Source organism: Abramis brama (assembly GCF_963993115.1).
Source record: "Abramis brama genome assembly, chromosome: 24".
Taxonomy (NCBI): Eukaryota; Metazoa; Chordata; class Actinopteri; order Cypriniformes; family Leuciscidae; genus Abramis; species Abramis brama.
This window is the reverse complement of record NC_139986.1, coordinates 8,294,687-8,306,944: the sequence shown is the minus strand read 5'-3', so window position 1 is coordinate 8,306,944 and position 12,258 is coordinate 8,294,687. Positions and strand designations below refer to the sequence as shown.

At 43.7% G+C, this 12,258-nt stretch overlaps 1 protein-coding gene across 1 annotated transcript; it reads right to left on the bottom strand.

Moving 5' to 3' along the window:
* Positions 1–1,318: 1,318 nt before the first annotated feature.
* btr33 (bloodthirsty-related gene family, member 33) lies at positions 1,319–11,265 on the bottom strand (the record flags this gene model as incomplete). The annotated part of the gene is made up of 6 exons (XM_084103051.1): positions 1,319–1,884; positions 8,659–8,685; positions 8,815–8,962; positions 9,158–9,391; positions 9,684–9,779; positions 10,693–11,265. 6 exons carry the CDS (start codon positions 11,263–11,265, stop codon positions 1,319–1,321), a joined length of 1,644 nt encoding a protein of 547 aa, XP_083959177.1.
* Positions 11,266–12,258: the final 993 nt, after the last annotated feature.

The window sequence follows — 12,258 nt, the reverse complement described above, 5'->3', positions numbered from 1 at the left end:
ATTAGAGTATTAGACTGTCTGCTTAATATCTGCTAACTATTAATTGTGATGGCTTGCAACAGATATTATACTGACTATAAGTAACTTTGCATCTACATGTCAACTTATTCTTACTCTAACCCTTCCAGTCTACTAATACTCTACTAACACTCTAATAGGAGTTAGAAGACATGTAGGTACAACGTATATAGTCAACAGAATGTGTTAAAGGGATCATCAAAATAAAGTGAAACCCAAATGTGTACCTAGAATTGAGCTAAACTTGAAAAGATATTCATAAACCTCCACATTGTAAAAATGGAATAAGAAAAGCCGTAGTTACGTCGTTATTAACTCGTAAAAACAAATTCTTAAAGGCCAACTGAAGTGCCTTGGAACGCTCAGCTTTGTATGATGTGTTGATGTAATTTCCACTGAAACAGGATGTAAGGCGGTACATATTGAATGGCTCCTACCCCTTTTGAAATAGTCAATAGCGTTTAGTTTACCTCACAGACTGCAAGTCGTACTTGACAGCAGCATGGAAGCGAATCCGAGCGCTGATGATACGTTTATTCAATAGTAGAGGTGTGAATACATTTTAGCCATTTCATTCTTAACCAACGTACAGTTGGAAAATAGAATTAATAGAATAGAATTGTGCGTTTGAGCAACCGAACACACACTTCCACCCCTTTTTGCTCTGTGACGTCAACTGTCGCTAAGGCGAGGTGTTTATAGCATGGGGGTGGGACGCTTTAGATTTTAGAGAGAATTTGATTGGACGGAAGATGTGATGAGAAGTTGAAGTCCAGGGTAATGTCATAAAAAATATGTAATACATTTCAGCGGAAGTGAGAGAAGTTTTGAATCTCCTAAATATGAATTTTGTCATTGTTTTGTAACTCACACCAGTTTATTCATAACCTTAAGGCTAACATATTCATGCTAAAATCTAAAAAACTTAAATTTTGATTTCAGGGGGCCTTTAATTTGAGGCCATGATAGGCTATCTTGTTTTTCCTTCATGTCATGTCATGTGCTGGGCTATAGGGCTAGGGGATAAACATACAGTTTGTACAGTATAAACTCATTATGTCTATGGAAAGTTTCCATAAAGTGAAAATTTGTGTGACTGGATAAATTATACACATTAAATTTCAAGTGGTATTTTATTTATCTATGTTATCCCAAATGTTATTTTAAATCAAATTTGGAATAAACTGTGGTTTGTGTTCTCATTGCATTATTTAACTGTTTAGATATATAGATTATTCATCATATATCAAAAAGAATATTTGTACAGCTTAGGGTTTCTGTTTTTGTTAATTTTCAGTCTTCATATTGTCACAGTATCCCCATTGTCAACATTGACAGGTTGTATAACAAGTGGTGCGTTGTTATTTCCTGTGTCATTCATGTCTGGGTTGAAGTAGGCCAGTAAGCTCTCATTAAAGCACAGTCCAGTGAATGAGTACATATGTGCGCATGCGCTCGTATCATAAAATGATACCTGTCCCTTTTCAAAATCCACATATATGCCAATTTTCTGCGGAAGAGTCTTTAGTGATAGAAGCACTGATTCACGGTCACAGGCCCTGTACTCACTGCCCCCTCTCAGACAAACTGCCCAGTAACCATCATCTGGGCTCAGTGTCACCAAACCCTTTCTGTTGACTGATTTCTTGGCCACTCCCAAGTCCCATGCTGTTTTACCTGAGACTCCTACTTCCCAATAACTCCTTCCCTTTGAGATGGGCTCTCTTGACAGGACGCAAGGTACAGAGTCAAAACGTTGAACGTTGTTCGAAACGACGTGTTCTACGTTGCTGTCAGTCACACGCTTCCTGTCTGCAGACACCACCAACCAGGGGTTTGCTGTGTCAGGGTCAAGGGTAATATCCACTGCAAAAATTACATCAGGAAAAGTCAAAGTAAGTTTTTTATTAAATAATGGTGAATGACATTTGTCATGCATTTTCCCCAAACCAGGATAGCTCTGTATGAATTTGTTCTTAAAGTGTATCCACATTTTACTATAAAAAAGAAGTAGTTTGGAAATGTACCAGGGCGAAATGTTGATATATGTTGAAAAAGTGTAGATGTATTTAAAAGATTTGAGTAAGGATTCAACATTGTTCAAGGATTCAAGTAAAGATTCAGGGTTGTTAAAAATTCAACAACAAAAACAACAAAAAGATTGTTTAAAAATTCAAGTAAAGGTTCAAGATGGTTCAAAAACTCAAGTAAACATTCAATATGTTTCAGATATACATACAAGTAAAAATTCAAGAAGGTTTAAAGTTTCAATTAAAGATGCAAAATGGACTAAAGAAAAATTCAAGATGGTTCAAAGATTCAAGTAAAGATTTCAAGATTCAAGAAAAAAAAAGATTGCTTAAAGATCCAAGTAAACATCCAACATAGTGCAGAGAATCAATAAAAAAATCAAGATTGTTCAAATATATACAAATAAAGATTCAAGTTTTTCAGATTTCCACGTAATAACAATAAAATTCAAGCTGTTGTGCGTAATTTCTGCACTTGCATCACAAAATGGAATTTTTACAATTGAAATAAAAATACAGTAAAAAAGCAGTACTTCCCCAAGATCAAACTATTGACTCTGCTTTTTTCTGTTAGACTGGTTGGGTTGCTCAAAAAAAAAAAAACTGTTCTCTTTCATCATCTCGTTTCGAGATCCACCTATGGGAAGGGCATCCGTACCTGACCTCTGCAGAAGCATCCAATTGCACCAAGTCTGGCTAGACAGACAGAAGCGCGCAGCCAATGCCAGGTAAGGCCACACCCCTTACCTAGGCATATAACTTCTCCGCGCGCTGCTATTCCTCAGTTGACATTCGCTTCTCGCGATCTCTGCACTGACACAGTTCGGTTGGATTAACGTTACGCTGCTCACTTTCGAGTCTTCAGGAGGACATATCGCCAGATCAGCCTCCGCCAGACGTGAGTGACAGTCGTTTATTCAGCCTATCCGCTGTGTTTTTTGCATCCGGAGCCGCCCGCGCTCTCGCTGTCCTTCACCTGCTCCTCCTTACATGGCTGCCCGCCACGGATTTTTCCGAGTTCTTCACCGCTGGCCCACCCATGGCTATGTGACCGTATAAACCACCGCTTCTCCGGGGAACAGCCTATCACGACGAGCCTGCCCGGCCGCGTGTGGTGCTCTCATCGCCGCTAAGGACCCTCATTCTGCGCGGTCTGCTTGGGCTTTACACGCTCAAGAAGCTTTGGAGAACCCGGAGAATTGCGGTCATTGTAATTGCTGTCCATGTAACGTTAGCTTTTACTAAACGGCTTTTAGTTACACGACCCAGCGCGCCGTGCTCGGCCTTTCTGACTCGGATGGAGGACACGGTGATGATGACGCGCTAGCGGGGGACTCCCGGAGCGCCACCTCTCTAAAATAAAATATTTGAGCTGACATCAGCCCAATCCGCATTCCCTGAAGAGGACATCTTCGCGGGAAAACCTCACTCTCGTTGACGAACCGGCCGGTTCCGGCGACGGGGATGACGCGGTCCTTTTAACGTTCACTAGGCTAGAGCTCACGCGGCTTTGCCTCAGTAACGTTAACGTTACATCCTCCTGGAAGTTTGTGAGCGAGCGGCCGTTCGTCTCAACATTGTGTGGCCAGCTCAACAGGAGGAAACAACTCTTAAAAACGTTTTTTCCAGCGTTCGCGAAGCTCATAAGCACGGCTGGAGCGTCCCGCTAGACTGTTAACACGGTCTCACGGGCCTTGATGTGTTACGATTACGTGTTGAGGCTTTCAATTTATGCCTTCCTAGGAATAGAAGGCGGCCCCGAACGCAAGCGGCCTGCCTGTTGTTCGACCGTTGGGAGTATAGAGCCCGCTTTCACGGGCCACGAGCCCTCCGGATTCTCTCCCGGTCCCGGAACCCCTGTCCAAAAGACACAGGGTCTCCCGCGGATGGTCGGTTAATCCCGTCTCGTGGCTGCCCAGCCCGTGTGTTTAGTGATGCTGTCGTGAGGAAAAGTACATAAGCAGTGTTACCACACCGCACGCATTTGGTTCCCCTCACCCAGTTATTAAAGGCTTCGGCCCCAGTGTTTTCCCAACACAAAACACACACATTACTAAACAACACATTTAACAAACGAATCAAATGAATTCGTGCAGATTTATATATCTGCCAACATAGAGAGCAAATCTCTCTGATCCCTTGCATGTCGCCCTGAGTCTGTCCACAAGAGGGCGCCATTGCCTCACAAATCAACCAGCTGGGCTTACACAGCTCAGTTGTGGCTGCCCAGCTCATATGTGTTTTTAGTGGACGTTGTGTGTGGAAGGCTTCGGCCCCTGTGTTACCCAACACAACACACACACATTACTAAACAACACATTTAAAAAAACGAATCAAATGAATTCGTGCAGATTTATATATCTGCCAACATAGAGAGCAAATCTCTCTGATCCCATGCATGTCGCCCTGAGTCTGTCCACAAGAGGGCGCCATTGCCTCACAAATCAACCAGCTGGGCTCACACAGTTGTGGCTGCCCAGCTCATATGTGTTTTTAGTGGACGTTGTGTATGGAAGGCTTCGGCCCCTGTGTTCCCCAACACAAAACACACACATAACTAAATAACACTTTAAAACAAACGAATTAAACAAATCCGTTACAGAGAGAGTATCTCTCTCCGCAGATATTATTTTTCTGCCTGCACTTGAGACTGCCCAGTTCATGTGTTCAGGAGATGTGTGTATTCCCCCCACTTAAAAATCAGGGGGCACTTTGTGAGGGAAAGTTCAGCACAGTGGACACCACACTATGTTCCCCTCACTCTGTCAATAAAGGCTTTCAGCCCCAGTGTTTGGCCAACACAAAACACACAAAGTTACGAATCAAATGAATACGTTTTGGAAAGAAGACCTCTCTCCGCAGAAAAAACTTCTCACTGCAGAGAGAGGAAATCCCTCCGAACCCCTGCATGTCGCCTCTAGTGTGCCCACTAGATGGCGCCTTTGCATCACAAATGAACCAGCTGGGCCCATACAGCCCTGCTCCGGCCCGAGCGGGGGCGCTCAAGAGTCACGAAGCGGCTTGGCAAGCCGTTTCAGCGCCCGAGTGGGTTTTGCGTACCCAGGGTTACAGGCTGCAGTTTGCAATAAAACCTCCGCATTTTAACGGCGTTCTCTCTTCTCACACAGAAGAAAACGCCTCACACATTCTGAAAGAGGAAATTTCCTCCTAAACAAGGGAGCGATTCAGATGGTGCCACCCAATCTGATAAACCATGGTTTTTATTCCCGGTATTTTCATTATCCAAAAGGCGTGGCGCCCCCCGCCCTATAAAGCAGAACGACTGGTTCACATCAGTCGATCAGAAAGATGCTTTCTTTCACATAAGCATCTACCCTCCACACAGGAAATATCTTCGTTTCGCCTACCAAGGCATTTGTTACGAATTCACAGTTCTTCCGTTCGGGCGCAATTTGAGTCCCCGAACTTTCTGTCTGTGTGCGGAGGCGGGCGTGGCGCCCCTGAGACTATCAGGGCTGAGAATTCTGATTTGCATAGAGACGATTGGCTCATCATAGCCAAATCGAAGGAGAAGGTGTCGCTGGTCACTGGTCACCGGCCGGGTGCTTGCGCACATCACATCCCTCGGGTTCAAGGTGAATGCGAGCAAAAGCAATCTGACTCCCAGTCAGAATGTCATTTTCCTGGGCTTGGAATTGAACTCAGTCTCCATGCGAGCGCGTCTCTCTCAAGAGCGCGTTCGCTCGCTGACGAACTGTCTGTCTCAGTTCAGAGAAGGGGCGAGAGTACAATATCGCACATGCCTCAGGCTGCAGGGTCTCATGGCTTCATCTATCCAAGTTGTGCCAATGGGTCTCCTGAGAATGAGAGCGTTCATGAAATGGGTTTTGTCACTACATTTCAGCCCGATTCACAATCTCTGCCGCTCGGTAACGGTGACACGTGCCTGCTCGGCAGCCCTGCGCCATTGGGAGAGCGAGAACTTTTACGCACGGGGAACCCCCCTTGGGACGGTTACGATGCGGAAAGTTGTGACGACAGATGCGTCCTTAACAGGCTGGGGAACCACCCAGGAAAGCAGAATGCTGAACGGTCTGTGGCTGAGCAGACTACGTTCAGCGCACATTAACTATTTAGAGCTTTTACCATTTGGAAAGCTCTGAATAATTTTCTGCCTCGCCTGCAGGGACATCCCGTTCTAGTACGGTGCGATAATACCACGGCAGTGGCTTATATCAACCGTCAGGGCGGCATGCGCTCGTCGAAACTCCACGCTCTAGCTTACAGGCTTTTGATGTGGAGCAGACGGGTTTTTCTGTCATTACGCGTGACTCCTGTTCTGGGCATTCTGAACAGAGGCGCCGGATCTGCTATCGAGGGGAAACCCAATCTACGGGGATTGGCGTCTTCACCCGCAGATAGTGAAGATGCTATGGATGAGATTTGGACAGCCAGCCGTAGATCTTTTCGCCTCGCGCGAAAACCACCATTGTCCTATGTTCTTCTCGCTAAAGGACATGGACGCGCCCCTCGGGGCAGACGCACTGGCCCACCCATGGCCCAAAGTACTGCTGTATGCTTTTCCTCCCCTGTGCCTGATAATTTTCACACTGGCCAGGGTGAGAGAGCACGGCCTGTTTCTCATTCTGATAGCACCCAGGTGGCCCAAAGCCCCGTGGCTGGCAGAGATAATCCCTCTGTTATACGCCGAGCCATGGCGTCTCCCTCCTCGCACAGACATACTGTCCCAAGCCAAAGGGGAGATTTACCACCCCCACCCGGACAGGGTGGCTCTCTGGGCCTGGCCCGTGAGAGGATGAACCTAAATGCACTGGGGCTCCCGCCGCGTGTAATCGCCACTACTCAGAATGCCAGGGCCGTTTCCACGCGATCCCTATATGGCTGTAAGTGGCAAGTGTTCGAAGGGTGGTGTGAAGGGCGTGGTCTCACATCTTATCAGTGCTCGGTGCCTGATATTTTGTGTTTCGTGCAAGACTTCATGGAAAGAGGCAGGTCCTTTTCCACCATTAAGGTCTACCTGGCTGCGATTTCAGCCTGTCATGTGGGTTTTGTGGGCTCCACCGTCACACCCTCTAACCCACAGTTTTATGAAGGGTGCACGCCGCTCTTTGCCGGTCATCAGGAGATCTGTTCCAGACTGGGACCTCTCCATGGTGCTGGAAGCACGGCCTCTGTATCTTTTGAGCCTCTGGGGAATATTTCCCTTAAGCTGCTGTCCCTCAAGACAGCTTCGCTCTTGGCCTTGGCATCTGCTAAACGGGTCAGTGAGCTACATGCACTCTCGGTTCACCCCTCGTGCCAAATTCTCCCTAAGTGGAGATAGGGTTTCCCTTAAGCCTAACCCGGCCGTCATGCCGAAATGCTTCCCTGCGTTCATTTCGGAGGTTTTGGAGCTATCCGCTTTTCACCCTCCACCCTTTTTTTGCCTCCCCGGAGGATCAGAGGCTGAATGCTCTGTGTCCCGTCCGTGCTCTGCAAGCATATATGACCAGGACCAGTGCTTTCCGCAAGAGCTCTTTGTTTCAAGGGCTTCCCCCGCACAAGGGGAGTCCCATTTCAAAGCAATGCCTCTCACATTGGCTTGTGGACGCTATACTATGGCTTATGAAGCAAAGGGAGTGCAGCCCCTAGGGGGCATCAGAGCTCATTCCACAAGGGGCTTAGCCGCCTCTTGGGCTTTGTTCAGGGGAGTGCCACTGCAGGACATCTGCTCCGCGGCCAGTTGGGCCTCTCCTCATACCTTTGAGCGTTACTACCGGTTGGATGTCACCAGAACCTCGGTGGCACACTCGGTCCTAGGGTTAGGGTCCTCTTAGCCCTTTCCCACAGCCCCGTTGGGTTAACCAACGAGGAGTGAATAGGCCGGCTGGCCATGTTCATTCCTGTCACCAAGCATTTGCATTCCTTCTTGGGTTTAGCTATGTGCATTGGTGGTGTGGGGGCCATTATCATGTATGTGTCTCATGCATGTTTCATGCCCTGCTTGTCCACAGCAGTTTAGCGTGGCATCACCCTTGCAGGGTCATGTTTGTGGGACGTGTCAGGCACCGCCTCTCTGAGGTGACCGTCCTTCTCTGGCCTTCAGAACCTCACTGTGAGTGTATTGGGCAATCGGGGAGCTGTCCATGTCTCTCCCATAGGTGGATCTCGAAACGAGATGATGAAAGAGAACAATAGGTTACTGTCGTAACCCCGGTTCTCTGAAACATCGAGTGGAGAGATCCACCAGCGTTGCCCCACTTGCCGCACGAGAAGCGAATATACTTACTGAGGAATAGCAGCGCGCGGAGAAGTTATATGCCTAGGTAAGGGGTGTGGCCTTACCTGGCATTGGCTGCGCGCTTCTGTCTGTCTAGCCAGACTTGGTGCAATTGGATGCTTCTGCAGAGGTCAGGTACGGATGCCCTTCCCATAGGTGGATCTCTCCACTCGATGTTTCAGAGAACCGGGGTTACGACAGTAACCTATTGTTTTGATATCACCACAGAAATACAATATTTAGACTTTTCAGAGGAATTAATCTACAAATGAATCCAAAAGTTTCAAAGTGAAAGGAAGAGTTCAATAGATGTGTTATAGTCAGACTATCGAAGATTCATAACTCCATATCTTAATTATGGTATAATACCTGCATACTGGGAAATGGCCTCAAGTTCTGTAAAAAAAAAGAAACTTTTCTATTAAGTTTAAGCAAAATTACATTTTCCATCACAATAATGATAACTTTTTTTGTGTGTGAATATTAACATTAAGTTATTTTAGCTGTCAAATAACAAAGAAGTACCTCTCTTTGTGACGGTGTATATTTGTGTTTTCAGCAGTTCTTCTGCAGCATTCAGGGTTTCTCTCAGCACCTCCAGACCCTGACAGGTGTGCACACTGATCTGAGACCAGCTTTTACACTGAGGCAACTCACTTGGGCTACGGAAAGCCTGGAAGGGTCAAAATACAAGTACTTTAATTAAAGTCAACATCTTCACAACCTTCTGTATTTTAATATATTTCACTAAACACACTGAACAACGTGTTACGTTGATATTGAAATATATATTATGTTATGATTATATTATGTTAATTAACAAGAAGAACAGGTATGATCTGGCTGAAAAGATGCGCAGAAGAGTCACCTGTATCATGTAAAGATGGTCTTCAGAGCATGAGAGCTTTTCCAGCTCAGAGTTTCTTGCATTCAGTTTAGCGATTTCTACTTCCAGCTCTTTAATAAGGCCCTCAACATGTTTCTCTGCAGTTTTCTGCTTGTGTTTCATCTTTCTGAGCAGCTGAGACTGGCTCTTTTCAATAAACTGCTTCAGTGCACTGAAGACCTCAACACTGTATGCCATCTCTCTTTCTGTGTTTTCCTAAAAGATAAATAACAGGCAACAAAACAAGAATGGGCTTGTGCGAAATGCATTCATACTTTGGTATGTTTAGCAGTTGACTATATACCTATGGCAGGTTTATAATCCATATATTTATTTTCAGTAAGCCTATGGTTGATGTCACCTTTGTATCTTGTTTATAAAGAACAACATTTTAAAATTAATTTCATTTAGAATGTAGGCTATTAAAGAGTTCATTTGTAATCTGCTTTTGATAAAAGCATCTGCCAAATTAAAACAAAAATGAAAGATGTAGTTTGCAGGTTCTTACTTTGTTTAGTTTTATAGAGTGTTTGAGTTCCTCAACTTTACTCCATCTCTCCACAATCATCTGCTTCAGGTCAGACTGTGTCTTTAATAACTGAGTCTATGACAAACACGGAGAGAACACAGATCGCAATTCTGTCTCATGAAAATAAATGACACAAGAGCAGCTGTGAAAACAAAACACATGCTGATTTAAAAAAAAAAAAATGGCTGTGTCCAGACGGCACTGAGGTTCTAATGATAATCATCAAGAATAATTATTCAAATTCAAATGTAAAAATCTGAATTCATTATAGTAATCAGACCGAGAGATGAAAATATGCTAATTTTCATAAAAATAATGTCTCTCTAAGACAACAAATGATCTGAAAATGCTTCATATGTCTATGGAGGTTATATGTTTCATTGTTTTTGTTCACGTTCCTGTGTTTCTTTACACAACATTTATTTTCCAGTAAAAGAAGTATAAATAGAATAAGTAAAATTCCTATATATTTTTTCTATAGAGAAACCAAGTATTTACGATTACATATAACCCTTCTCATAAATTATACATATATGTATATTAGAATATTTGGCAATAAAATATTAGGTCAATGTTTTATATTATGTGTCTAACTATATTTACATAAAAATATTATGTTCAGTGTACTTATTGTGTTCATGTTGTATTGTAAAACACTTTTAGTGCTATTGGGGTGGGATACAGGATGTTAGAGACAGGTTTGGTGGTATGGTTAGGTTTAAGAGTGGGTTAAGGTGAAAGGGAAGGGTCAACAGTGATGAAATTACAGAAAACAGCATGTATGTTTTTTTTAAATATATGAAAATACAACATAAAAGCATGTATTTACAAAATGAGTGCACTGTATGAACAGATTAATTTAAATGTTACTACATGCACATAAAGAGACCTAATAAAAAGTGGGACCAAATATTATGTTGTGTTACCATTGTTTTTGATTAAAATCATAATCATTGATTAGTCAAGTAGCATCCAAATGAGCCCAAACCTTTCTCTCTGCCCATTCTGTCTCCACTGGTATTGTGTGGTGTGTGCTGTGTTCAGTATTCATGCACAACACACAAACTGCAGACTGGTCGTATCTGCAGTAAAGCTCCAAGGGTCTTTCATGTATCCTGCAAATTCGCTTGTCCATCCGCTGTGGCTGCACGAGCTTGTGCTTGGTGAACCTGGAGGTGTGGGACGTCACATGCACCTCACAGTATGACGCCACACACACCAGGCAAGACTTTACAGCACGGGATGCTTTCTCCAAAGGGCACACGTCACATAAAACATTGTATGATGTGACTGGACGATATTCTGATGACCTCTGACCTTTCTGCTTATGGATTTGCTCGGCCATCTCACGAGCAAAAGAATTTTCACAGAGCTCTGGTGTTTCCTGGAAAACTGCGGAGCATTTGGGGCAATGGGAGGAGCCAGATGCTGTCCACTGACCTAGGATACATGACTGGCAAAACGTATGACCACATGGAAGGGACACGGGATGGGTGAAAACATTCAGACACACTGAGCACTGGAACAACTCCTTAGACAGGAAAGGGGTGGAAGATGACATCACTATGGTAGAGGAGGGAAGAAAAACAAAGAGACGTTATAAATAAATGGACTTGAGTCAGAAACCCGCACAGAGAACAACAAGAGGAATATATAAACACGAATGAAGTGGCAGATTTAACATGGGCCTGGATCCATAAAATACAAGTAGTGCCAAGCGATGAAATAACAATGATTATAGGTAACAGTGACATTAATTTTACTGGAAGACCCTTTAAAATTCTGCTTCAGAACCACTGTACATTGAACATGGCCGTCCACATTTACATGTCAACAATACTTTTGTGGTGTTCAGAAACTTGGCCCATCCAGCCATGACAACATAATAAGGAGGAATAGAATATAGGCGTAATTTTTGCCGAAATTTGTCCCCACCACTTTATGAAACAGCTCGCATCAGGGATGTATACAGATGAAGCTTCTCCAGTTGTTGAGCAGGAGCTTTTATTTTGTTTATTTGCTACAACAGTAATTCAGTGATTTTTTATCTTTTTATGCTGCAGCTGTGACGGCTTGCTATCCATACATAGGTATTAATACGTAACATTATTACGATTTTACAGCTACAAAACGTTAATTATTTACGAATCTTTCATATCATAAAGATATCTGTATAATTTCCCTTTTACCATTTTATAGATACATGTAAGATCCCTTAACCCTACTCCCAAACCTAATCATACCCATTTTATACAGAATATAAAAAGGATTAAACGTAATGGACAGAGATGTGTAGGGAAATGGCAGTTTTTTTTTTAACAATACAGCATTAAAATATATTTTGAGCCACTAATCCTTCTTGTTCAAAAAAAGCCTTTGAGACTGGCTCATGATGTGGGTGTGTGTTCTGTCTATTGTTCATTTATGTACTTGTTAGAAATAGAGAAAAAAGTCTGGCTTTTTTAATGGCTAAATCTTCTCGTGAATTCTGCTTTCATTAGTGTTTCATGTTCACAGTTTCATCTTGCTGCCTTGCCTTATCACTAAACATTCA